We start from the raw sequence: 24861 nt of genomic DNA on the forward strand, positions 1-24861 counted from the left end.
AACCGTCATGCGTCCTGAAATGTGCTCTTACGTTGCTGCGTCAGTGGCTGAGAACTGTACTAGCTTCATAATTAGCACAGTGCATTAGCATACTACAGATGTATTTTTGTAGCACTTGTCACTTTATTTGGGTCATCTAAATGCTCATCAGTGTTTTGTCTGTGCAGCGTTCATGATCTGAGGTTTGTTTCTCCCAGTATGGATGCTTCTGACATTAGTTTCTACACATTAAATGTTGTGTTTTAAACAGTCAAGGCAGATATAATGACAAGAGACAAAGATTAAGATCGTCTTCTTTTATAAAGAAATGTTGTTAATTAAAGGGAGACATGGTGGTGAAAATGTAGATTTTTTGTACTTTCCTCTCTGCCTTTAACTTTGAGACAGTTTTGCTTCCCTCACAGGTGAATGAAAATTTTACTTTAGAATTTTGCCGCTATGACCTGATAGCAGATGCTTCTCTGCATGGCTTTTGCATATTCTACCTGTACCTGCATATGTGTCCTCCAGGTATCCTGGCTAACTACCACAGTACAAAGACATCCTGTTGTGTTAATTAGTGATTCCAAAATAAGTGTCTATGGATAAGAGGCAGTGCTTAAAGTGTATATGTGAATATATAAGATGAATGTGGCTTGTAGGGTTTCAGGGGTCAGCCCGTCCATTTCCATTCTCAAAGTGCCTTTTTCCTCCCACTTGAAGTCGCCAATCAACACTTTTGTTTCCTTCTGTTTTCTGGAAGTTTTAACAGAGGAATTTTTTCAGAGGCTGATCCATGGAGCAATTTATTCATAAAATTAGATTTGTTTCTTGCTTTTAGAGATTTCCAAAATTCCCTTCCAAAAGCAGAAATTGGCTCAGTGGTTTCATCCTCAAATCTGTTTTCATCCTGTTCTTCTTTAGTGTCTCCCCTTTAGCTCAGTTTAGATAGTATTTTCATACAATAGCTAATAAAAGATAATAACGTACACTTAAACAAATGTATTAATTATCACAAATGCATGGCTGTAAATAAGTGTGTCACTGTCTGATAACATAAAGCTTGATAACTAACAGCTCTACACTTCTAATGACTGCTTAGGCCAGTTTCAGCAGTTTTAATGTGAAGGTTCAATCAATAATTCCTCGCTTAAAGTTTGGTTGCCGATGACTAATTATTCCACTTTCTGGCTATAATTCAACCCTGAAGAGTTCTGAGTTATTTTGGTTTCACCAGGTTGTATCAGTCCTCTTTATTTCAGGAGAGATTAAGTATTTCTATTTTTAAGAAGCACACAAACCCTCCTGGTTAAATACAAACGATGCGCTCCTTTCACTCTGTGGTGTAATAGTTGAGTCTGTAAAATGAAATCAGTACATAATCTGTATTCTTTCTAGTGGCCAAACACAAAATGACCCTACTGCTCATTAGATCCATGACCTCACTAAACACTTCTTTCGTATTTAAAAGAAAAAGTTTGCAAAACGCTATGTTTCAATCGGCAAGTCACTTTCTCAGAACAGCAGAAATGATCACTCGTGTCTAAAGCCAAGATGGTACCAAAACTGCAGTGTCCATCTTTTATATACAGCCTATGATTATACGTATAATAGCCTCTGGAGCTGTCTGATAGTCAACATCGTTATTGCATCACAGACATATAAGAAGGCTACGAGCACACTAAACTGTTTGAGAAATGCACACATGAATCTGCAAAGAGTGGACTTTCCACTTTGTTAAAACCATCTTTAATTCTAAATAATAACATGAAAGATTCTGGCCTGCAGAGAGCAAATGAAGCAGACAGCTGCCAACAGTTCCTCTTTTAATGGAGATAATTGATTTTAATAAGCTGCAGTTAAGCAAACTGTTATTGTAGGTGAATGAAATTTCGGGTCAACAGCTACATGAACCTCATCTTCACCCCTTGAAGCTGGTTAAGACGCTGTTAAGGAGAGTTCAGTTACAATTACAGCTTGTTGTTATTCAAACACAACACTCAAATTCCTATTTACATAATGTTAATTGTTCAGCCTGCTGCTGTTCATTCAGTAATTTACTGGTGTAAGTAAAAGGAACCATTTGAGCATATTAGGTCATATGCAACAAACGGACGAGAGAGAGGGATGGTTACTATGCAGATTCTCCTGATCTGGATAATAAACCAAGCCGCTTTGACAGGAAAACAAAGTGTCAGATACAGGTGGTGAAGAGGAGCCCTGGAAGCTGTGTGGCCCCGTGAGCTGATGAAGGAGACATCAGCAGCTTCCAGAAAGCGGGGCTGGACATTACCGAGACCTGCCATGACTTCCCTCTCACAGCTGCCTGACAGCTGGATGGATCCCACTGCAGCAGGAAGTCTGTTATGACAGATTCAGGGCAGCATTGTGAAAAATAATACGGTTTTATTATATTTTCACAATGTTTGGATTGGAAGGATTATTTTGTTTCCAAAGTAGAGTCCACCAAGAGCGAGTGCAGTTCTATCTTCATATATCAGCTGAGAACATCAGAGTCCTTGTATGAAACTGTGTAAAGTAAAAACCTCCAGCTTTGTTTCAGTTTCCTTTTCCAAGCAGAATGAAGCAAAAACATATCATCTGACTGGCTGTTAGAGGGGCTGACATTGATGTTATCTATCGGTTTCAATGCGGAGCAATGATGCTGCTTTCAGACTACACAACATTTTTATCTGTTGAGGTGGTCGCTGACTCAGATCAGGCGATTACAGAGTCATAAAATCTGGAGACAAATCAGACTACATCTTGCTCCTGAGGCTGGCTAGACAAGCAGATACTACTGTGTTGCTGTGTTCACAGCTCCATCCAGCTGCACTGACATGATCCTTACTCTTTATAGGTCTTTAAACTAAGGTGGTGCTGTCTTGTTGATGCCTAATTACTCAAAGTCACAGAATTGAAGGAATCACAGTGGAAGACAGAAAATAATTCTCCCCTCCCTGGAGAACACCTACTGCTATGCACAGTGCTCACTGTCACTCTCAACATGAAGTTTCACCTCTTGTTGGAAAGATTTTGAAGAGGACAGTCTTTAGTGTTTTCAGAAATCACTCACTTTAAAACTTCTCTGTTCTTTGCACCACAAGGACAATTTATTGGACGTTTGGTGTGAACAGAAGATGGCGCTGGGATGGGAAAGGTTCTGAGAAAGGTGGGCACTTTGGGGTGTCACTGCTGTCTCTGGGGGTTAACCAAAAACAAACAACTGCACACTGAATTATTGCGTCTTCACTGAATTTGGATGAATTACAAGATTATCAGGTGTTTGATCTTATTTGTCTTCTTGTTGAACCTCACAGACTGAGGCTGGAATAGTTGGAAATATTCAGAAGAATGATTTTCTGTGTACTGTAAGCTCGATCCGAAGAAAAAAAAGTCAGATAATCTTTGCTTGGATTTCTTTTGGTTTCAAATCTGTATCTTCACCATTTTAAACTTCAGTTCTACATGACTTAAATACCAGTTTAAGAACATCTGGCAGCAAAAATAACTGAAGTGGGATCTCCAGATTTCATGAGCAGGATCACACCTCAAACCCTTCCTGTAAGACGTCTATAAACCAGCCCGCCTGCCTGTATCAAGCTCAGACCCCACTGAGGTGTTACGTAAGCAGCAGCCGCTCCCTGAGAGTGTTGCTTCTCATTTATAGAACAACATTATCAGTAATAAGTAGGAAGGTTGTGGTCCTTGCTAGTGAAGTCTCACCTACAAATTAAAGTTGATTTCTTTCTGATTTCCAAAACGTGGTCTCAGAGGTTTTCAGTGACTCGCAGCAGTGTTCAGCTGAGTCGCAGGTTTGTGGTGACTCGGAGGTGAACGTTGCACCCCACGTTTACTGCAGGGCTGTCGCATCGCTCCTCTTCTCTGGGTCTCATTGTTCCCCCCGGACAGTCAGATCTCATCCTGAAACTTTGTCCCTCATTGGTTTCACATCTTTTATTGAAATATTGGCAGGAAAAAACCATGCAGAAGATTTTTATGTTTTTTTTCTTCAAACAGAGCAAAGGCCTCAGATTGAAAAAGAAAGAAGCTATTAAAGTTTTAAATGGATCAAAGGCATTTAAAAGGAACTAATATAGTCACTCCTCTTTATAATGAAAGCTACTGAAACAAATAATCTGAATAACTCTGAGGGGCTGACTTTATCTGTTTCACTTTGCTGGCGTGCCACTGGATAACTCTGATTTTTCCAATAAAGGAAGCCATCTGTGCTCGACTGCAGAGGGACTCCATGTGACAGTGGGGCTCTATGAACCAAATTAAAACAAATTGCCGTGCTGTTCAGTTAATAATATATGGCATTTTTGTCCCTACCTGAGGCCCTGACTGTGACTTGGGAAAATCCTGGGGGTGAACTTCAGTGTCAGCGATGTCCCAGAGCATGTCTCTCAGCCTTTCGTCTCCAGCCTGTATTGAGATGCAAGCAGCCTCAAGAGGGGCCCCGGGCCCGCTGAGATGCAAAATCGGCTTTTTAGCACTGCTGCAAAGCTGGGAGGGATGTTTGAACCTGAAGAGCCGATCCAACGATGCGTAGGTGCTTACGAGTTTTGGCAAGACTCAAACATTTCTATTTTCTCTCGGAAAGTGAGCAGAAAGGGCAGCTGATAGGTTGCGCAGGGCTCGGTTACTCAGCCATCCAGCTCTGCTGTGAGCCGCTCAGCCCGGATTGGTGGAATGAGATGCACTATCTGCTTCTTTGGATGCTGGCAGCCTCCTCACAGAGCTGCTTTACAGGGCTGCCTGTGCTTTAACATTCATCACCGTCTGTGGGGTCTTAAGCACTCTTGGCACGCCAATAATCCTGCACAGGTGCTGCTCAGGTAATTACTGAATCTATGAGGTTCTGTTCAAAGTAGGAAACATTAGCCTCCATCATTTGCTTAATGTGTACTTTACTCTTAGCAACTTCAGTTGTTGCTTACCACTTCACCTTAAGTGTTGTTATTTTTTATGTCATTTTTGTGATCAGTCGTCTGTGCTATGGTCACGAGTCTATAAATGCATGTAAACACAAACCAAATCCCATTAAGAGACTTATTACAGTATATCCAGTAAAACAGAAACTGTGTTCAACACTAACAGTATGACACTGACAGGCCTGGGTGCTAATATCTGAAGGAATTGTTAAATGGCTCAGAGAAGTCCCAGGCTCGGAGAGGTCCACTACTCAGCCAGACTTTCTTTGCTTATACTCGCTCAACCAAACCTAAAACCCCAGTTAGAGATAACTGGTTTTACAGCAGCGTTCATCAACTTTCGCTGCTGCTTCAGTTTCACTCTTCCTCTGTAAAAATGGAGCAACTGAATGTTGCCTTCTTCAGGCTTGTTCCTCTGAGACTATGTCAGTATCTCAAAGTCTGCATCATGTTCCAGCTCCGACGGGGCTGCTGGAACTGATTGCATCTACTCGAGACAATACTTGCAATTGAAGCGTCACAGCAGAAGGCCTGAGAAGCAGTTTTCCCCTCTGCGTCACTTAAAATAGGGCTGGAATATCCATTATTTTATTTATTTTTTTAAAGATTATATATATATGAAGCTGCACAGAGCACAGAGTAAACATATTTGTATTTATCTGTAACTTTATTAACTCCATATGAATTCATATGTTGCACTTAAGAGTACAAAAAAAATCTGGTGCGTTTCACGTCTGCATAGCCGATACAAGTTAGTACGATGCTCTAACCAGATGAAGGGAGAGCCGTGATACTGACAACTCTGACACTCCTTAGTACATCCCTCTTGTTGGTGAAAACATAAATGGACTCTCATTCAATACATATAAATATTGTATTGCACAGACAGTGCAGTGTTATTATGATATGTGGATTCTCCTCAAACTCTCACGATTGCACCTTTTCAACAGGTTTTCTACTAATTAAAAATGAATGATTAACGCCTGAAGAATCCTGTGCCTCTCATTGCTTAACAGAAATCTGTGTGTGAACCGACTGAGATGATTGCTTTACCTGATCGCAGCTGCTTAATGCGCCCATTGCTGCTACTAATATCCACAGGCAGGAAATCTTTGAACCAGTAGATCTCTGGATCGGGGTTTCCGCTGGCTGCACACAGCATTGTAGCCGTACGCGTTCTTTCCACAACCTTCAGCTGGGGGCCCATGTCTATGGTGGGGAAGCCGTGTGGTATCTGGTCCTCTGTAAGACAGACAAACACACATCAGCACTCCTGGACACGATACAGACGAGTCTCAGCCTGGCTCTGTCAGATTTTCTCTGCTCATTCCACAAACCTTCAGGTTGTAAGGTTTCCCCCCGTGAAATTCAAACACAGTGAAATCCAGCTCTAATGTAAGTATGGCGGGGCCACTGCATGACTAATCCTACCACAGAATTCCTCGTCATGGATCTGTGTGAACGAGAGCGAGGGCGATGCAATTTCACTGCCGGTAAAATGCATTGTGACAGAAAAAGGCTCCTACCAAGCACACATAATCTGACACGCTCGATGCAGTCAGATCACAATCCTGCCAAATTACAGACCAAATGTAATAAAATCACAGGCTGAAAATCCCATTCCACACCTCTGTCCGTGCCTCCAAGGAAGGACAGTTTTACACACCTACTTGAGCTTTTCTCATACAATAAACCGCAATTATTTAGATTTCTAATCTGTAATCTTTCCTTAAAAACAGCATTGCAGAGATGTTTCAACATAAAAACGATTTCATGGGTAAATAACAGAAAATAAGGTTCTGGAAGTTTGCTTGAACCTTCAGCTACAAAACTATCAAACCCTGAAGGATTTTTTTCTGATTTCAGTATCAGGCATTGCACATCTTTCACCCCACAAGAGTGCAGGGCATGCTGATAGAAGTTGCTGTTGCTGAGTGGAAGAAACAAGCAATGTATACTCCATCCTTCCATATAGCAAGAAGCAGTATACATACACAAATCAATTAGGAAACCATTACTTCAATTACCTTCTTGTTGTAACAAAAATATGCAAACAGCATGAACAAATTCATCAAAGCTCTACAAACAGGAGAGTTTTGATATACATTGATATGAAACAATATACAAAACAGACATTACCTCCAGCTAAAAGAAGTTTCTTTAGCTGATAATTACATCAGCGAGCCGATAGAAACTGCAAAAAGCTGGAATCATTTCAACACAGCAGGTTAACAAGCACCGACTCTGGTACAGCTCTTTTCATTATTCTTCAACAGTTCAGCATGAAGCAAAGTACAGAGCAGCTAGTGAGAGGTGGCACTACATACGAGGCCTGAAGGGTCATTACGATTTGTCAGCCACTTAAGACAAACTTAAATCTTTTCTTTGTCATTTAGATTGCCTCAGTTAGTTCACAAATAAAAACCACTGCACACATTTAACATCTAATTTAACATTAGTATAATTTCCTTGGTGCCTGTCAGCATATAACATTTTACATTTTGGCTGTTCTCCACAGAGGTTCGGATGGTTTCTGTGATCAGCAATCCAAGATAACTTCTCAATAACATCCTCAAGTTTCACTACATGTTTTCATTCAATTCAAAGTCACACAGAAGAGATTCAAATAAAAGCACAAGTCAAAAGTTAAAAGTTCAGGTCAATGCAAGATTATAAATGACCAAATGTATAAAGTTGAATCAGTTTACATCACGTTCCTGCTGTGAGCCTCTGCAGTATACATTATACTCACTTACTGCTACATTATCTAATTGAAACTATATACCCACAATATGTTTGTCTATTTTTTGTCAGTACTTTAGAAAATCTTAAATATTTGATATAAACCTGAAAGTTACATTGATGTATTGTGCACTACATCAATCAACTTAAAATATGGTTGTCACTGATATTGTTTGTACTGTTCTAGTTTTTATTTTTAAAAAAGTCCCTTTAATTTTTGACATGATAACAAGTAGTGAGTATTTTCCTTAGTATTGAGCTTGAAACCCTTGTAGCATGACAAGCCTACTACCCTGAGAAGACCCTGTGTCACACTCTAAAAGACCATGATGCAGATTTTTCAAACATTTTAGCTCACACTTTGACGAGCTCACTGTGCCATGACAGCCTAAAATAAAGAGCTTAGAATGAGTTGTGAGGAGGGAAGGAAAGATACTGCGGTGACACGTATAAAATGAAAACCCCAGGGAACGAAAGAGAGGTGACAGCCAAGATGCCTCAAAGCTGCTGGAAGATTTTCAACATCAACAAACAGCTTCTCTGCTCCACACAGAAAGCAAATGAGACCAGGCATTTGTCATGGTTTCTGCTGGCAACAGGGGGGAGCAAAACATGGAGCCCATGCAAAAGGGACCAAAAACTGCAATTCCATTAGTGGCCACTTGGGGCTGGCTCCAAAGTGAGTCAATCCTAGATGGTTACCGTGTCTTTTCGGGCTATAAGGTTCAGTATTAGTACGACTTTTGTAAGCTACGAAGCCGCACCGCTTGATGGATTGTCTGAGCATTATGGCTGCCGTACTCAGGAGCCTTGCGGAGTAATCTGGGTCCTAAACGCCGTCACTTTCAGGTCCCAAAGTCAAACGAACACTGAGAGTTAAAACCTAAATTCTTTCATCTTTAATAAAATCATCAGCGTTGCTGCTTTACCAGGTGTAACAAATAAGTTTAACATCCAGGAATCCATGAAAAAATAATTTATTACATTTAACGGAGTTAGAAGTTAGCAGGAAGTTAGCTCGCTAGCTTCCACCTAAACATGATATAGCATGTTCTGACTGAGAGATTTCTGAATAAATTCAAACGTACAGCTCTGCTATCACTTCCAACATAAATGAAGACAGAAAACTAAACAGCAGTGACGTTTGTAGGGTTACTGAAGTTTGGCTAGCTGCTATATAATGATGTGCTACGTGATCGGTAGAAACACAGCTATGTTAGCATAAACAGTGAAGCTGGAGGATGAAGCTAACTTTCTTCCACTGGATAAAAGTTAACGTGAGGGTTCCTGATGGTTAGAGACAAATGCAATCGCATGGCAGGATGCTGTAAACGGACCAAACTTCAATCAGGAGAACAATACGAGGTTAGTCATTAATATACTGCAACAACATGGGAATAGAGCAGCTGCCAGAGGATTCAGCATTAATGAATCAATGGTACAGAAGAGAAGGAAGCAAGAAGGAGCTGAGTAAAGTTTGACTTATCTGACTGTTTTGTTTTGCTTAATGCGCCTTATGTATAAAAAATATGGTAAATGTCCAGCTTTACAGTAGAAAAAGACATGGTTACAATCTGGTCCAAGTCAAAACTGTAGGAAATTTCATCTTTACAATCTTTATAACTTACTTTTCAGATTATATTAAGAACTACAGTTATGTATTTTTAGGGTTCTGGCTGCCAGTCACCTGCTAGGCTTCACTTCAGACAGTTCATTGAAGTAGACCTCTCAATTTTGGTGCCTCATGAAGGATTTTTCAGTGAACAATAATATGATAATAAACATGATCACTAACAGACTTTCCAAAATATCTGCTACACTTCTTGTAGTGTCTATGTATTCATAGTATTTTACTTAAATTATTGTGCAATACACTCATAAATGCATTCGCTGCTAACTACACAGTTTACTACACACTTTATGATATAAGCATAACTACAGCCCCCAGGGCTCCCTCCCCCCTTTTTTTTATGTTTTTGCACCTTCCCTTAATATCCAACAGTAACAGATTCTCAGAACCTACCAGGAAGTCCCACTGCCTTTTATTTTCTTAAAGCTCTGCCCTTTGCTCCAGTCTCTATTTAAAAGAATCAAACAGCTCCCGCTGCTCACAAATGGTGACAATAAGCTTGTCCTCCATTTCTGGCTGGTACAAGGTGGTCTCAGGAGAATCCAGCTCATAGTACCATGTAAATTCTTTGCTGAGGTTAAGATATTTTCAACTCGAGCGGATGCATATCGGCCACTATTTGCATCGATTAGTGGCAACTCTCCTACAGATTTAATGTGAACACAACAGTAGAAGGTTATTCGCAGTTTCCCCAGGAAGCTGAGAGAGTTTGGAAAGGCTTTGTATTTATTTATCAGACAGCTGAAATATGCAGCCTGAAACCGAGTAACCACTACAGCATCCTGTCTCAGATGATTTTGTTCCCGCTAACGACTACAGAGAACTGAATCTTTGACATTTTCCATGACAATAGAGCAAAGCTGGTTATGGATTTTGCACTCCTCCCAAGACACCTGATATTCATGCATGTGCTCTGCGAGTGCAGTAAAAGAGGCACAAAGTTGAGAGGAGAAAATGACTGTGTTTTTAAGCTCTACAGCTCAATCTGCTGTGACTCAGAGAGAAATATTTTGTATTAAAGTTTGTTAGAATAGGATAGGATAGAATTGTTATTGCATTACTGAAACACAAGAGGAGACTGCATTGTGCTCCAGCTGACTGGCTGTCAGTCAAAGACTGTTTACATACAGCCTACTGTAAAGAAATGTGTCATCTGACCACTGCTGTCAATCACTCTGGCTTGCTCCTTCTTTACATCAGCTCTTTGGCAGGAAGAAGAGTAACCCAACACTTTACAAAAACACAAATGCACGAAAAACCATAATCACACAAAACTATGATTTTTTTTAATTTAAATTGCCAAAATACCAGCGTTATAAAAAATATCACATTGAGGTGGGCGTCAGTCACTGAAACAGTTTTCCTAATATGACAGTCCATCACTTCGCTAAGCTTAACAGCTTCACACCCTGCACCTCTGACAGCCTCTAATGTTGAGCTGAGCTCAGGCTCTTAGCTGAACGTTAAAGTAATTCGCTTTCACTTCATTCAGCTGAGGAAGTGGATTTTCTTCACCCTCAAATGGAAATACTTTGCCCTAAAAGGTGTCTTAAATGAAATCCATGGAGGTTTTGTCAAGAAGGAAAACTGCATCATTATTAGGTGAACAGTATTTTCAATTTACACCGAACTGAGTCAACAGTGAAGTGAATAGATGAAAAGGTGAGTCCCAAAGCTTTTCTGACAACTAAGGCAGGAAATCATCAGCAAGCCTCGATCTCATCAGGAGATATTATCGCTAATCAGTAGTTGTCTATATGTAACACACAGAAAAATCAAAAAAGCAATGACGGGGGATATTAGCATCGTTAACCATAGACTGTATTTAAGTGATGGATGTAGCCTCATTTGTTTCCTGTTTTTAAAGCCTTGAACTGAATGTTTGAACCACAACAATCTCACCTGATTTGAAACCGAGTGAACAGAAGTGCAGTAGGCACCCTAGGGCAGAGCGTCATGGTCTATTTTACTCTGGATTTAGAAAATAAGCAGCATGTTGCATACAATAAAACTCAAAACAAGCAATTGAGCCCATCGTCCGCCAGGCTGTGTGTCTTTAAGGAAAATATGATAGTGCTGCAACTGACAGAGATGTCTAATGCAACTGACAACAAGGAACACACAGTGGGGCTGTTTTTAAAAAGTCCATACAGGATATGGCAGATTATTAATGTAGAACTGGAGTGACATGATACAGGGATCACCTGCCCATGGCTAACTATAAACCTGCTTCAGGTTCTTGTGTGATTCCACAAAGTTCATTGCTAGTACAGTACAGTATTGTACAGTTAGCCTGCAGCTCTGCAGAGTTGCACAGGTAATTAACGCCAAGCTCAAACTGAGGCATCAAGATGCCACACTAATGTTATACCAGCATGTTCAAATAAATACTGAATGTGGTGCGATGCAGGAGAGGTTGGCAGTGGAGTGAAACATTTCACTGTTCATCTCAGAGACAGTTCAAGTTGCACACAAAACTGATTTTTCCACTTCAATGAATTTAACACTTCAATCAGTTTCCTGCTATGGATTTGTGTTGCTCTATATGTGAGCTTTCAAATCAGTTTGCACTGATATTTTCCTGCTTAGAAAAGTCAGTATGTACTCCATTTGGTGAGGCAGTTTCCATATGCTGCGGACTAATAACACCGATTAGCAAGTAACGTAACGAGGAGCAGATGGGGCTGGATACACATTTTATCGTCCTTCTGCATGAGACATATAGGAGTTATTAAGCAATTTTAAAGCTATTAGTTCAGAATTTGAAAATTGTAAAGTGGGCCTTATTAAACGGTGGTATTTAAAGTTAGTTGTGGGCTTAATTTCACCTTAATAAAGTCACACAACAGGGATGAGTAGGCTGCGCTGACTTAATAACTGGAGCGGGTGGGGTGGTAACAGTTCAGTGGGAGATTTTGACCCACAACAGAGGCTAGAAAACAAATTGTTAGCAGCCAGCCAGGTAATCAGTGATTCACAGGTGCATTATGGTCATTCTGTGCAATGGGAAGGTGAAGACCTTCTTATTCCGTCTTTAAATTGAATTAATGGTTAATACACTGTTAGAGGCAGTTAAAAGCTACAGCCTGGGTGCATCCCTGCCCACTGTATTGGTGCAAAGTGGCACAGCTAATGAGAGCCAATAGACACCAAGCTCAGTGTTGTGCTGTGGCCAGGTATTTAGGTGAACCACACCTCCCAGCAGCCACAGCTCCATAAACACAGAGGAAACCCTGATTAGACCTGATGGTGCGAGATGGGGTTGAGTTCAGCAGGTGGGCTGGAGTAAGAAAATAGGTCTTGAAATGCAATAAACTACAAATTCACCAATCCATGTTCTGCTCAGTAATGGCCTTTAAAAAGACATCCTCTTTTCAGGATGTTATACAGATATCTAGAAAAATCTGAGATGTTTAGATCACAAAAAGACAGTTTTTGAATTTTTAATAAGACAGTCATCTTCAAACTCTTGTCAGCAAATGTTTATCTGCTGGGAGTAAAGCTACACTGTTCCAAAGAATAGTAATGTCAAAGTATCTTACTGTATATTTTACAGTTTTGTACTGTCTTTCTAGAATATCATTACATTTACATAAGTAGACTGTGATTTTACATGTCAAAGGTAAAATAACATAACATCACTGTAAATACAGTAAAACACAATTTACTTGTTTTTTAAATATTTTTTTGTACATATGCATATTTAGATTGTAAAAATACAGTCAGAAATGTATCATAATTTCACAAATATTTGTCTGTGATGTGAGAGAATGATCTGTTAAATTCAAATGTAATACTATGGAAAAATATATAAAATGATCGGAAATTAATGAGAATAATCAATAATTAAAGGAGTATTTGAATTATAATTGTGCTGATTTCATGTCATCTAGGTCTGATTCAATAATTCAGAGGTAACAAGTGAAAATATAATTAATAGGAATAAAAACATAAAACATTGCACGCTGTGCTAATTATATATTTTAAAAAATAAATGTAGAGGTAGGACTTGCAATTAATACAAATCTCAAAGTATTCACAACAAAGAAATAGGCCTCTGCACCTGGGGTGAGGGTGTGGCCATGAAAACAATGTGACATGCCATTGGATGTTGGGACACATAATAACATGATGCTAAGCATCGGCCAATGAATGTGAACTAACAACCACAAGGTCGCGGCTGCACTGTAGGAAAACATCCTAATATGAAAGTATTTTACTGCATTTTACAGTTTTGCTCTGTTCTTCTAGAATATCATTAAAGTTACGTAAATAGACTGATTTCACATTTCAAATGTAAATTAACGTTAAATCACTGTAACTTAATAAAACATAATTTTCATGATTATTAAATGTATCTGTCTGTACATATGCATATTTAGATGTTAAAATACATTCACAAATGTATCATGATTTCACAAATATCTGTCCGTTATTTGAAAGATTGAACTGTTGAATTCAAATGTAATGCTATGGAAAAGTATATAACATGATTCCTATAAGCTTGTGTTACATCACATAAGTATTATCATTGCTCTTTAGGGCGATCGTGGCTCAAGAGTTGGCAGTTCGCCTTGTGATCAGAAGGTTGCCGGTTCGAGCCCCGCCTCGGACACTCTTGGTCCTTGTGTCCGTGGTCAAGACTCTTCACCTACCACCTACAGGTGATGGCCAGAGGGGCCGATGGTGCGATATGGCAGCCTCGCCTCTGTCCCAGGGCATGCAATCCATTATTATTTAACTGTATATTTCTGTACATTTACGTATTACCCTTGTTTATAGGTAATTTCATTGTTTGATCACGTTAAAATGTTCCTAATTTAATGTCTAAAAGCACTTGGAAAAGGCAGAATCCCATGTAAAATTAGCGCAACAAACTCTATTTTCATTAGCGAAAATAACTTTATTTTCATGAGAAAGTTATTTTCTGTTATTTTACGGTCGTATTTTGGCGCCCCAGCTCCCAGAATATTACCGTTTTTTTAAGCTGTTTTTTGTAACAGTATACAGTAGTGTTATTGGCTGCTCATTCAATGCTTTTATAAAAACAATAAAATGCCAACAGGTGCACCTTATTCATTTAAAGGCTGTCTGCAGACATGTGTTGTAGTTTAATACCAAAAAGTGTTTTTGTAGTTACAGATCGCTGTGCGCGCTGATCCCGCAGCTTAACAACTATAAGCTTTTCTTGAGCAGCTGACCGGACAACATGGGCCTCACGTTGTTGTCGTACAATTGACAAAAGCTCTTTGACACAACAAAACTCTCTCTATCTCAATTTAGCTTTGGTGACGACAGCAATGAGCAATTTTACATCTGCCAAGAGGAGAAGAAATCACTGCAGGCAAGGTAGATTTTTAGCATCAGGTTTCAGTAAGAAAGATAATGATTGCAAAGTTGATTACAGGTTGCACAGACATAAAGCAACATTGAACTGACTATTTAGAGGTTCATAATTGAGGTAAGATTGTATTTGTAAAGATATTTTTGATACTTCTTATAAGACAAAAGCCATTTGGCCCACTTCATTCTGTTGGTTTGTTTTTTGCAGTATGCAACACTTCCATTTGCTAATATTGTTTAGACTTTATTGGCATATAAAATGGGAGCTGTGGACATCAGTTTAGTTCTTTTTGGTAAAAAGGTAGCAAAGTTACTCAGCTGATGAAAAGAAAGTTGTGTAAAAGTAGACAGCTTTGATAGACAGTGGGCTCCAGATCATGTAGTAACTTTATTCTGACCTCAGTGTGGTGGAAAGCCAGGAGCAGCCAGGTTAGGAGAATTCTCCTGATTATTTCAAACATGTACTGCACCTCTGCAGCCCTGCAGCAGGCAGACCGTCTCTCAGCAACCTGACATGGCACACGGGGATCATTTTCACAAAGGACTTTCCCACAGTGACTGTGGCTGCCAGGGAATACTTTGCACATGAAACAACAATGCTCATGCTGGGAAGCAGAAAGATCCCTTTTTATTTTGCATCCCAGATTTCCTTTGTACACTCTACAGGGTGGGCCATTTATGTGGATACACCGTAATAACATGGGAATGGTTGGTGATATTAAAGTCCTGTTTGTGGCACATTAGTATATGTGAGGGGGCAAACTCCTCAAGATGGGCGGTGACCATGGTGGCCATTTAGAAGTCGGCCACCTTGGATACAACTTTTGTTTCTTCAATAGGAAGAGGGCCATGTGACACATCAAACTTATTGGTAATGTCACAAGACAAACAATGGTGTGCTTGGTTTTAACGCAACTTTATTCTTTCATGAGTTATTTACAAGTTTCTCTTTGTTCACAGCCATTGACATGTCGAAGAGGTTAACACGTGAGGAGCGGATCGAAATTGTGTTGATATCTGGTGGACGCAGTAACCGGGTCATTGCAGCAGGTTTCAATGCAAGACACCCTACGAGACCACCCATCTCCCATGCTACAGTTAGCAAACTGCTTGCTAAGTTTCGTGAAACTGGTTTAGTGTTGGATTTGCCAAAATGTGGACGCAAGAAAACTGTCAGTAATGAAGAAACATCAGTGGCTGTCCTAGCTTCATTCAGCAAGAGCCCACAGCGTAGCACTCGCCGCATGTCGCTGGAGAGTGGCACTAGTCGAACATCGCTTCAGCGGATATTAGCTACTCACAAATGGCACCCTTACAAACTCCAGCTACTGCAGCATCTCAACGAGGATGACCCAGATCGGCCACAGAATTTGCAGAATAGGCAAAACAGAAATTGGAACAGGACCCTCAGTTCACGCCAGGTCCGAGCATTCCTAGATGATCAGTTTCCTGGAAAGTGGATTGGTCGTCGTGGGCCAGTTGAATGGCCCCCAAGGTCTCCGATCTGACCCCCTTAGACTTTTATCTTTGGGGTCATCTGAAGGCAATTGTCTATGGTGTGAAGATACGAGATGTGCAGCACCTGAAACTACGGATACTGGATGCCTGTGCTGGCATTTCTCCTGCGGTGTTGCTATCAGTGTGTGAAGAGTGGGAGAAGAGGGTTGCATTGACAATCCAACACAATGGGAAGCACATTGGACACATTTTATAAGTGGTCAGAAACTTGTAAATAACTCATGAAAGAATAAAGTTACGTTGAAACCAAGCACACCATTGTTTTTCTTGTGACATTACCAATAAGTCTGATGTGTCACATGGCCCTCTTCCTATTGAAAAAACAAAAGTTGTATCCAAGTTCAAATGCTGTGGTCAGAGCTTAAGTGAGCTGTGTATAAACGAGTGCCCACAGATCTCAATGAACTAAACAACACCTGCACTGAACACGATGATGCGACAGACTGATACACAAAATGATTGCATGAAGTCACTGCTGCTACAGGTGGTTCGACAAGATGCTCCGTCATAGGATGCAGTCAGTTTTTCCACATGATTGCATAAATGTTTATATGCACTGTCATATATTGCTTTGTTACTTGGCGCCATAGGTAGCATTGTTCTTTGATTGGCTTCAGCTCAGTATATTTTGGACTGCACTGTCTTGTGAATGTGACAAGTGAAACTTATGGTTCACAGTACATGAGCACTGATTCCTGACATGTGGCTTTCGGCATTGCTGTATAACGTGACACATTTCTTACTATAACAAATTATGTTAACAAAAATCCATCTGAATATCCATGAAAGGAATATAAACTAGTATATTGCCTAAATGATGTTCTAGCAGAATTGCTCTGCGGTTCCTCTGGTTGCACTGTGAGCATGTATTTTATTGCACTGTTGCTTTCTTGACCCCGAAGCTGCTTGAAAACAATTGAAAAGCTTTGGGATCAGTTAACTGATGTCACACTTGACAGCTATTAGTGCCCAACCAACCACTGAGCAGACTCTTGGCATTCGAGCGGCGCTACATTAGCCTCAGGCCATTGGCGCCTTCAGTGATGCCAAAATTTCACCAGTGTGGAGGAGGCAGTCAGAGGGTGACCTGAGAGGCCTGGAAAGACAAAATGCCTCTCTGAGCCTTACAATTTCTCTGAGACAGCATATCCCCATCGCCATCCATCATTTTAATCAAGCAGATGCCAGAGTACCTCTCTGGAGGAGGTATATGCTCTTAATAAGATCTTCCTGGCAAATTAAAAGAGCTGGGGAGTCTCTCAGTGTGAGCAGAGAGGAGGGCAGGGGTGGCTGGGCAGGACAAAGCAGACGGCGAGAGAGAACTTGGCAGGGCGCTGAGAACATTCGCCCAGTGCATCTCCAATTAAAAACAACAAGCAGCTCCCACATGTGCAGGGTACCTTTCTAATAGGAAACATTTAGTCTAGCAGGGAGAAGAGAAGAACTTAAGAATTTATTAATAAGCAAATGGATACTTGTAGTTTGAAAAAAGAAAGCTAGTTTCTGCTAATTTCCCTCCCTGAACTGCAGCTCTGCACCACATTTGTTATACATATATTTTAATGCTGTTATCTAAGAAAGAAAATGACTTGCTATTTGGTACAGCCTGTCCAAGAAGCACGGGTATCTCTGTCTGTGCATTGCACTCATACATTTTATGGCTGTACCTCACAAAGCAAGCTAGTTAGCTGATAACTTGGCACTCAGTCCTGCGGAAACCAATCTGACAACACTGTTGCTGCATCTTTGTTATATATGGTGTATTACTAATGCTTGTTTTATGCTTGTGTGAAGGCAGTCTGTGAGCAGTTGTATGCCTGCAGTCTGAAGTACTGACGTGTCATCAGAGTCCAACAATGTGCAGTCGGGATTTTGGAGGACTGCACTGGAGCGTGTTTGTGGGGGTGAAAGCCCGTCTCCGTGTCCAAGCAGAAACACGTACACAGACGGACACATTTACACGGTTCTGCCCAACCAATTGGTAGAGCACATTTTCAGGCCCTATATCTAACTGAGGCTTTCACTGAAATTGACCTACATTATTGAGTCTTTTCTACCAATTGGTTTACATCTGTAATGCCCAAAAAATCCACCAGAAGGCGCTGTGAATGTAAACGGTTGGCTCTTCTTATAACTCTCTCCAACCATTTTTGATTAAACTAAGGTAGAAGGATATAATTTTTTGATCTATGATAGTGTTAGAAGACTTACTAAACAGATGTGTGTCACCTGACAGCATTAAAAAAGTGAAATTAAATGTTTAATAATTTATTTTTTAAAAGTGGTCAACCAAAAGGTTGATTTGTCACTTTATGGTGCTACTGCTAACATAACCTAAATGTTATTCAAATTGATTATTGGCCATAAAATCAGACCACTAAACCTATTTTGTTTATCCATTGCTGTTGATAAATCACATTAAGTGTTAGCACAGCAAGAATATGCTGAAATAATTTCCTCAGTAAGTCATTTTTGTAACTTTCTGAGTTAGTAAATGTTGTAAAAATCAAGAATAACATGTGGAAATCACACATTTACACATGGCACTCCCATGGGCTGGCACTCCCCACCAGTATATTGCCAACAAACCAGATGAGTGGGGCTTTAAATTGTTCTGCCAAGCAGGTTCGTCTGGCATCATCCACGACTTGCTGCTGTATCAGGGGGGTCTATGTTCTTCAATGCTCCCCTCAGTGAAAAGCAACAGAAGCTCCCTCTAAGGGGTAAAAAAAAACACTATACAAACCCATAAACGAACCTCAGCTCTTCACAAGTTTCATCTTGGTCCAGAACTTGCACACCTCCTCTGGTGTCAGGTGCATTGGTACTGTATGACCAAACTGCACCGGTGGAGCTCCCCTGATGGCAGACAAAGACCTGATGAAGAAGGGCCATGGAGCCTGTGATTACCGGTCATACGTTTACCATGAAGTGACATCTCAACCATTTGGTAGAGATTAATATTTTAAAAACTACAGGGTCTATTGAAAAATAATTATTGATTGTGGTTATTACTCATCCAAGTCAATAAGAAATGCAAACAAAAATTTTCCATTGTTTTTTCTTGGTGTGGACCTCAAAGACTTAAGACAATAAATTTAACAACATAAATAAAGTAAAAAATAAACAAGGGTGACAAAGACCCAACATGAAGACAAAAGGAAGACGACATATCGTAGCAGGAAGCTAACTTTGTGTTAGAATCATTATATTAGAATTCAGGACCAAACGTGCTCTACATGAGCACTTAAAACTTTTTAAAAAATATCCTCCGTAGGTAATTTTCTGCATTTCATTTTTTCACTGTTTATTTCTTTTCACTTTAGCAACACACACAAAGCTTTCTCCCAAGGTCTCAGCACACCTGACTGACCTTCACTCGATTTCATAAGGAGTAATTAGTTCTGTGAATTTAGTTGCATTTCTCATTTATCTCTGACTGCCTGTTCTATTATATGTAGTGCACACACACAGGCATGCACATGAATACAAATAATGATTATACACACAGGGAACACCCCACCCACCCCCACCCACATACCCGTTTCCTAATAATAGAAGCTTTTTGAAGCCAAGCCTTTGAATGCTTTGTTGTCTGTGGAGTTTACTCACAGGCCAAAGAGTTAGTGTTACACTTCACTTCTGCATGTGTGGATAATTACCAAGTAATGGCTTGGTAATTATCACATGTAATGTAATGTAAAAATAAGATAATTTGCATAATGCAGTCGTGAACCAAACGTTTAGGAAATCACGTGTAATGCAGAAAAAGGTAACAGTCCCCCCACCCCCCCTTCAAGTAAGCGCGATCACTTCTGTGCAGGTCCTAAATGTTACATTTCTGTTTCTTGGCCCAGTTGTGTTACACTGTAATGTGTGTCCGTTATGTGACTTTATGCCAGTGTGTGTTTTATCATCCACAGTCACTGCTACAGGATGAAAAAAACTCCAACAACAAAAACCTGCATGATGAACGGGTCAATAACACGTACAGGAACCTCTGAGGTGATGTCATAAGCACTGTGTAGGGAAGCGTTAGCTCTGAGTATAGGCTCAAAACAAACCCTACTTTAATACCTCGTTCATCTGCTCTCCAATGGACGCTTTCCAAGACACTAAAGAAGTCACTTGGAGGAGTGATGAAACGTTTCTCGTTGAAAATGATGCGCCCAGATGAACAGAATCACCTTTTTGGTACTCTCCAAGAGTTTCAGCCATTGTCACTTTAGGTGTTTTATTCACATGACAAAGGAAAACACAATCCCTTTATGCTGGACCAAGAGAAGGACTGGCCGCTACTTATGCCTTTAGAAGTTTGAAGTGCTATTTTGAGACGAGATGAGCCAGAGCAGCTGAGTAGCATGCTAACCTGAACATTTTGTATATTACCTCAAGCTGCCTGTCAAAAAGCTTCAAATAATTCTTCATCTAGAAGACAAAAGAAGAAGAGCACAGAAGCAGGAAAGACTGAAGTCTAATGCCAGTTACTGTAACATATACTGCTGAGTTTCTACATGGGCTTTTTTCATATTAATAATATTAATAACAGTATCTAGCTGCACAGGTGCTCGACTTTCTCACATAACTTTTCCTAACTAGCTGTAGCTTTACACAGCATGATCTGAAACATGCCATCGTGCTTGATCAACTACATTATTTCCATATTGAGATCTAATCCAATAGTTAATAAAGCAATAGAGCACCTATAGATGCTGGGTGTGATGGAAGGATGTATGATTGCACTATTGTTAAAAACAAAAGAAAAAACAACAACAAACCAAATAATCTTTTTATCTGACTTTGCTTTCTGTAACTGAACAATTAATAATAATGGAGTGGATTTATATAGCGCTTTTAAAATAAGGAATGGGGAAAATATCCTGGTACTTATGTAGTGCATTTTTACTCTCACTGACTAAAGCTATATATACTTATATACTATATAAGTACCACAGTCTGACAGATATATTACAGGTAACAGGGGGTTCAGTAAGTTGCCTAAAGACACTTTGCCATGCAGACTGGAGTAAAATAGATATTTCAAGTAACCAGGAATTGAACCACCGACCTTCCAGTTGGTTGACACTGAGTCACAGCCCCCCCAAATAAAAATCTGTAATCACACAGCAGCAGAAGATTTTCATGAACATATTTTCAACATTAATGAGGTTCATTACTATCTCTGGTATTTTAAAGGTTTATTATATCAATATATTTGTTAAATAAATATTATACTGTATAATTTTTGTAGTGGTGCATTCTAAGAAGGGGTTTTGGGGCAGCCTTTGGGAATGGCCTTGAGTCAGTACTCGCCATAAATTGCATTGGCCTGAGGCTGTCAGGATATAATGCTGGAATAACAGAGCAGAAAATATCCTGAGGGCTGAACCAGGCTGCTGGCCTATATACATCCCCGGTACACTACCAGCCTTCTTTAGCCTGCTGTGCTTCATACAAAGAAACGTACAAGTGTGTGTACGTTGGCTTATTAGAGCTCAGTTAATACATCTTCAGGAAATAAACTAGAGCAAAGTTGTGCAGTAATAACACAGATGTTGGTTGGACGAATTTAGTGCTGTTGTTGAACACTATATGAGAAATGCAAGAAAGAACCAGTGATCTAATTTACAAGCCACGAGAGTCAGACTGTTATGAACCAGAGGTGTCCTGATTATCAAAGACACCTGTCATATTTAAAAACTCTGATGATGGTGAACTGAAAATCTGATTTAGTGTCATCAGATATCTCATTTTTACTTTTCCTGACCATGATGTGTTTAATCACGAGGGACGGATGACAGGCTCAGTTCTTTTGCCAAGTAACAGAACTGTGGAGAGCTCTAAGCACTGCATGAGGGAAATTATCTTGTCCCAAGGGCTCTGAGATCAGCTGGGACACAAAACCAAGGACATGGTCTGAAGAACTCGCAGACAGCAAAGATCTGAGAACAGAGTTAATTCTTCTTAAAATTGTGGCCAAGTAAAGGCTCTGATTTCTGTGTCCACGAGGGACCGTTGAAGGAGGCTAGCATTAAGTAATAACTTAACTCTCTCTCATCAATGTTTGGTCACATCTGGTTCAATGAAACCAACATGGCAGAAGCCAAAACTAATGGTGACGTCTCAAAAAGGGAATTTCCAGTGTGACGTATACAGTATGCAGCATGAATCCAGGGTCAAAATCAGCATTTTAGTCTGATCTAAGTTATTACTGACAAACTTGCTATGTAGACAGTTAGCATTCACCTCTTTTTAAACAACTGGCAATTAAGCCTTGGTGATGGGGAAAGCAGGTTGGAGTGAGGACAGTCTCCTAATCAACAACTGTGTGAATCAGATTTACCAAATCAGCTTAAAGGACAAACGTGCTCCTGAAAAAAATGTACGAGTAAATAAAATGCACAGCACATGTGTGGTACCCTCTGCTGAGCTCTAAATTCATTTACACTCTACAGACATCTGCTCATCACTTAAACAGAGAGGTGTCATTCTCTCTGTTAGGGTTTCCCGAGGGGATCATTGCATTGTGTCTTCTGATGCCACTGCAGGTAAAACCCTGACAGGTGTGCACGGCATGAAGAAAAAGTTAAGGAAAGTGTCCGTAAGTTCAAGATAACATTAGTAAATAAAAACAGGGGTGCTCTTCAAATTCTCAGTGGTGCTCAGAGTGAGAACTTCTCCAACTAGATAAATAAAGTAACTCTCAATGTCACCAGTGACTGAGGCAGAGGGGAGCACCAATAAGTAAATAAACCGCTATTCTTACTCGACACTGAAATCTGATGGCTTTAATTGCTTCTTTATCAGTGTGCAACACCAAGTCGCTGTATGGCTTGTGTGTGTCTGTCATTGTGTGTCTTCTGTGTACTGTAGGCTATATTCATCAGTATGAGCCTTTGAGCATGGAAGCTGAGTGTTGGGCCTGTTGTGGGGAGATAAACGACAGAGGAAGATGGCAGATAGTTGAGTCTGAAATCTCTTTAATGCAGAAGTCACCGCAGCAGCATCGACCCTATACTAAATATGCCCTCTTACAAGAACATGCACTGGATCAGGGGAGGAGAAAAATCCCTACAACTACTTTAATCTGTCTTATTGGGGGCTAAGGATTGATATGAGCATGCATTATGCAGAGATATAAAAGTACGATTTGGCTGGTAAAATGAAGGGAGTTTACTTTTCGTCTTTTCCGACAGTTGCTGGTGATGGAAAATTCAAACCACTCTCCAAGGCATCCTCCTCTTCTGCAGACCACTGCTCGCTCACAGGTTGCAGTGTTTCCCTGGAGAACTACCTGTGTGCATCCGTATTTGTGTGTTTCAGTGTGTATGTGAGCGCACCGGTGTGAGACTGGCTGTTGAAGGGCATGAATATGTCTAAAAAGCTCCAATCTGAATGTGTTTAGTAGGGTTTCAGTGCTCAGTGTTCCAGAAAGGCAGCTCTGCGTGGAGGAGCAGCCGGCCCAGCAGACCTGAGCTGTAGCTGTAATTGGCATCGCTGCTTTAAAATGAAGGAGGAATTTTCCTCTTTAGATGGAATTATGCACCCGATGGAGCCTCTATCCATCATTCTGACCGAGGCAATTTTGACAGATAGAACACGATATCTCCTTTAATTCAACCATGGCCACACACCTCTGCAGCCCGCTGCATGGCCATAGAAGATAATTAGGAGCTTTACTGGTGACTGACTGGTACATTCATATTACATGTTTGAGTCTCTTTGGTAGGCTAGGCAGGGACATCCACACAGGCACCTGTCCTATGAATGGTTAGTAAACTAATGGCTTGAGACAGATTGTTTAATGTATTCTGGCTACTTTCCTTCTAGAAATTTGAAATATCTATTTTAAAAATGGGCAGGCTTGAATTACAGAAGTACATTTTTTTCATGAGACAACATATTCAGCATATTAACATTGTTATCAGACGGCGTTTTCAAATGTATCCACTTCGGAGAGTGTTTTAAAAAAGCTCAGTTTTCCTTGACCACAAACGCCGTCTCAGTGTGGACGGAGAGTGTGCACACGGCCTGATCCAGTGCTGTTTTGTCCTTTTGAGTCAGTGCCTCGATATACTGGCCACAGCAATATAGGCTTCCAAGAGATAACTGTCCCATTTAAGAGAGCCTCCAAGTTGGCCATAGGAGGCTGTAGAGGTAATGGCGCATGGCCTTTAGCAAAACAGCAATAATCAACATCCCAAAAGTTCACTGAAAAGCTCAAGTTCCAGTAATCAGATTCCTTTTTGACACTTCTCCAGCCTGTAGATTTGGGTTTGTAAATTTCTTTACAGCACCTGTGGACTACCAGCTCACTTTCATGTTAGGAACTTCAAGGTTGTAAGAAAAAAATATCAATGCAAATTATATGAACCACAGTTGGGACATGGCTCACAGCCTCTACAGCAGTTATGTATTTTTGGCTGCACCAACACAACCCCAGTTTGAGCGCGTCATCATGAGCTGATTCAGTCTCTGAAGCAAGCCCATGTATACGTATATGCAAATATTATAGGAGAATGTCCTGCGGCGCTACTGCAAACCCTACCAGCATTTCTTTTCTTTAATAAACTCTGAATGAAATAAATCATTGTTTATCAGTTTTAATCATGGGAACGGGAGGTTACAGCTCATGGAATCACCTTAATTATTGTTGTGCAGTATGATGCATAAAATGCTCTGTGTGTGTGTGTGTGTGTGTGTGTGTGTGTG

At 40.3% G+C, this 24861-nt stretch overlaps 1 protein-coding gene across 16 annotated transcripts in view; it reads right to left on the reverse strand.

The window, feature by feature from the left end:
- ptprfa (protein tyrosine phosphatase receptor type Fa) overlaps window positions 1-24861 on the reverse strand; it is a 358380-nt gene that overhangs the window by 144424 nt on the left and 189095 nt on the right. For all 16 annotated transcript variants that reach the window (XM_076874474.1, XM_076874475.1, XM_076874480.1 and 13 more), the window contains one exon: window positions 5970-6158. In XM_076874474.1, the coding sequence (XP_076730589.1) occupies window positions 5970-6158 (189 nt within the window). The remainder of the gene's footprint in view (window positions 1-5969; window positions 6159-24861) is intronic.

The sequence above is a fragment of the Maylandia zebra genome, linkage group LG15 (assembly GCF_041146795.1).
Source record: "Maylandia zebra isolate NMK-2024a linkage group LG15, Mzebra_GT3a, whole genome shotgun sequence".
Classification (NCBI taxonomy): Eukaryota; Metazoa; Chordata; class Actinopteri; order Cichliformes; family Cichlidae; genus Maylandia; species Maylandia zebra.